The sequence below is a fragment of the Alligator sinensis genome, unplaced genomic scaffold (assembly GCF_000455745.1).
Source record: "Alligator sinensis unplaced genomic scaffold, ASM45574v1 scaffold344_1, whole genome shotgun sequence".
Classification (NCBI taxonomy): Eukaryota; Metazoa; Chordata; order Crocodylia; family Alligatoridae; genus Alligator; species Alligator sinensis.
This window is the reverse complement of record NW_005842427.1, coordinates 601238-604881: the sequence shown is the minus strand read 5'-3', so window position 1 is coordinate 604881 and position 3644 is coordinate 601238. Positions and strand designations below refer to the sequence as shown.

General features: G+C 44.2%; 1 protein-coding gene across 1 annotated transcript in view; it reads left to right on the top strand.

Annotated features, from left to right (window-relative positions):
* LOC102373585 (fatty acid amide hydrolase-like) overlaps positions 1–3644 on the top strand; it is a 27968-nt gene that overhangs the window by 6692 nt on the left and 17632 nt on the right. The window contains exon 4 of the mRNA XM_006030173.2: positions 105–245. Within this exon, the coding sequence (XP_006030235.1) occupies positions 105–245 (141 nt within the window). The remainder of the gene's footprint in view (positions 1–104; positions 246–3644) is intronic.

The window sequence follows — 3644 nt, the reverse complement described above, 5'->3', positions numbered from 1 at the left end:
AAAGAGTTGTTTTGTTTTGTTTTCTGAACACAATGTCTTTGAATGATAACTTAGGGTGGAACTTACAGGCTTGAGCAGTGACTGCTTTATTTGTCTCCTTGTAGGCAGAATAACCTGTTTCTCCTGCGCTATCTCCACATTTATGAAGATCCCACGTTTTTCCCAGAGGTGGCTGCAGAGGCTAAAAAGGACAAGCCTGAGACTAAAAGCACTGCTGAGATTCTCGAGCAGTTGATGGAGATGAGGTCAGCATGTGTCATTATGGAGAACAGTAAGGGTGCAAAACACCCTTGTGTACCAATATCATGTCATCTGAACAAAACCAGAATTTCTGAACCAGTGTCCCCAGTCATAGGAGACTTTTTGTTTCTCCTGGAAAAGCTTTCTGAATTCCACTGTTTAGCTGGCTCGTCCTTCCTTTGCAAGCTAGTCCCTTACCCAGTATCTGCCCCTCCTACCTATGTGTTGAGCACCACTGCTCAACCTTTTTCTTCTGGTCGGTCAGATGGGCAGTGCCCAGCCTGTCTGCAGGCTGGATCCAGCCAGTAGTCCTGATCCAGCACCCGGGGTGGGTGCAGCAGGGGAACCATCCAGCTTCATGGAGAGGGGCAACAGACAGACCGATCCCATTATGGTCCTGCAGGAAAAGGTGCTGAGGATGGGGGACAGAGGGCCCTGTGGGAGGGGATGGGGAATAGGGTATGGCCTGGCCCTGATCCCAAAGCTGGGGGCGGGGGGGAAAGAAATGTGGCCTGTTCCCATGAGGGAGGGGGCATGGCCCAGCTCTGACCAGCTACATAAGGGTTGGGGGTTGGGAATTTGACAGGTGGAGGGTGGTCATATTAATGGTCATCACTCCCACACTGCCAAATAATCTGGAGCTCCATGGGCCAGATGCAATGGCTTTGTGGGCCATATTTGCCTTGGGCTGGAGGTTGAGTACCCTGGTATAAAGCAATGGAGGTCACATTCTTTACTTCCTCAAGCAGCAGAGATGGAAGAAAGCAAGGGGGAGGCAGTTTTTGATTTAAAGTAGGCTTGAATGAAGTGCCGTTGGCATGAGGCACTTTCATGTTTCCAGCCAGTTTTAACTACTTTGGAAACAGGCTAGTACCCTCCCACAACTGGGTCTCATGGGGTTTTGTGGGGTTTTTTGTTTATTTTGTATTTAAAGGAAGTGAAACACCTCTGTGTTGGATTCCATTTTGGTTTATAGCAGTATCTTATTCAAATGCACTGTCTAACATTATTTAAAGACCAGATGTAACAACCCACCTCCGATCTTTTGCTTAGAACAGACACTGGATAAGACAGATTGATCTCCAATGTCTTGTAGATGTGTCCAATATATTCTAATGCTTGCTACCCAGGTATCACATTTCTTTGGATTTAAGACTTGCTACTTAAATGTAACAGGCACTTTTACACATGCTGTGGGAGTGAAGGGGGTGCGGCACTTTAATTAGTGTGGCTAGCCGCTCCGAGAGCTGCTCTAATTAAAGCGCTGCAGCATCTTGTGTATCAGCATCCCCATGCTTAAAAATGTCTTGCTTCAATGAGCTTTAGTTCAAGAGCCCCTGCCACCACTTTTTAAGTGTGGGGACTCTGTTACACAAGATGTGGGAGGCTGCTGGAGTGCAGTAATTGCCACACTTCAGCAGACTCAATTACAGTGTGTCGGAACACACTCGAGTAATTACAGCACATCGTAGCAGCCTCTGACCTCTTGAACAGGCACCTAACATTTCTTCTCCAAATGGCCTGCCTCTTTAAAATGGTAAGCAAATATTAAATTAATATTGTATGGATTCTATCTGATGAATACATTTAAAAAAAAATCAACAGGAGACGGGCAAACGGGAACATGACAGAGAATTGTCTTTTTATAAATACAGTAGCTCTTCTGCACCATAGAGGCTGTCTCTATGTAAACACATCTTTATTTGAAGTTTTGGGTGCAGTGTGTTTTCCCCCTACTCCCATTAAATTTGAGAGCTGTAAATTTGGGGGCATTTTTGAATTCAAAGGAATATAATAAGTACAGAACAATAGATCAGTATGGTACAGTTGAGACTATGGAGATTTCTTCGAAACAGACTGACTGTTAGCAAACACCTGAGACCATTCAGTCTTTAGAGAGAGAAGACTGTAGCCCAGCGATCAACAAATCTTCCTGGCTATGGGCTGGAATGATCTGCCTTGGGTTAGAGGCAGATGCTAGGACCCACCCATAGCCAGCTTTTCTGTTGATGACAGCATAGAAAGAGCAGCTGAACACCCGTCCCCCACCTCCAAATGCCACTGAAGCCCCATCTCGTGGGTTGGATGCAATGGCTCCATGGGCATTGGCTGTAGATGGCTACAGCCTGTCTGTGATCAGGATTTCTTTTGCAAGTTGAGGCATGGAATTAGGGTACAGTTACAAATTCCCTTAACATTATTATTATTAATTTTTTTTTTTACATCAAATTAAGATAATTACACTTCCTGGGGATCCTCCATTTCCTCTTAACAGGTAGGGCAGTGATTCTCCATCTGGGGTGCTGCTGCACCCTAGGATACTGTGAGAGATCTTTTTAGGAGTTGTGTGGGGTGTGCATGCTTGTTCTTACCCAGCCCTTGTGCAAGGAGATAACCCTGTAATAAATTAATTTTTTGAAATGGGATGCTGTTCAACTCCTAAAAAATTATGGAGGCATTTCTGAAGTCTAAAAAGTTTGAGAACCACTGAGGTTAGAGTATCAATACCTAAGTCAGATGAAGAGACAGGTCCATAGTACAGCCTTCTATTGTTTATAACCCAAAGCACAAGAATAAGCACTTACCACAATGCCTACCTAGCTACCAGCAACAGACAACAAAGATTCTCACTTATGCTGGCTAGGGAGGAGGAGTGGGGCACTCAGATTGGCAAGAGGTTGTTCTGAATTTGCTGAGATCTCCAAAATCTGGCCTCGCTGTGTTTTTGAAAATTACAGCTCTGGAAGGGAGGACTTCTTATCTCTTTCTCACTGTATGGAAATACTGCTTGCCACGTCCTGTGTCTTCTACTTTGCTGACCCAGCCAGTTGCAACGTCTGCAAATAGGCTTTGGGGCCTTCTACATTAGCCGCACTGCTGCAGTTTAGCATAAGCCCCTTGACCAAGGCTGACAGCTGGTGGTTTTGGTGTTGGACTCCTTCCTCTGTGTTTCTGGATCACACCCCCAGATCAAATTTAACTCTTTCACTTTCTTTCTATACAGTACATGATGTAAAATTAAATTCTTAGCAAAAGGCAAAAAACATCAGCCCTTACTTTTAATAACTATCAAGCACTTTCCAAAAAGCAGTTATTTGAACATTGGCTTGTTGCACAGATTCTTATTCTATCTTCCAAGACTACTGTTTATGATTTAAATGCCAATGTATTGATTTTAAATAGAAACTTGAGCATATATTACTCATAGCTTATGTTTGTGCTAGGTCTGCAATCTGTACCTGTCCAATGTAGTCAGTCACAGGCCATCTCTGCAGCCTATACTGCCCGTTGTTTTTTCTGTTCTACCCCAGCTTCAGGCAGCTTTCCATCTGTTACTTAACTGGTTTGTTTCCTCTTTTGACACTTGCACACACAATTTTTGTCCCTTGACAAATGGCTCTGTG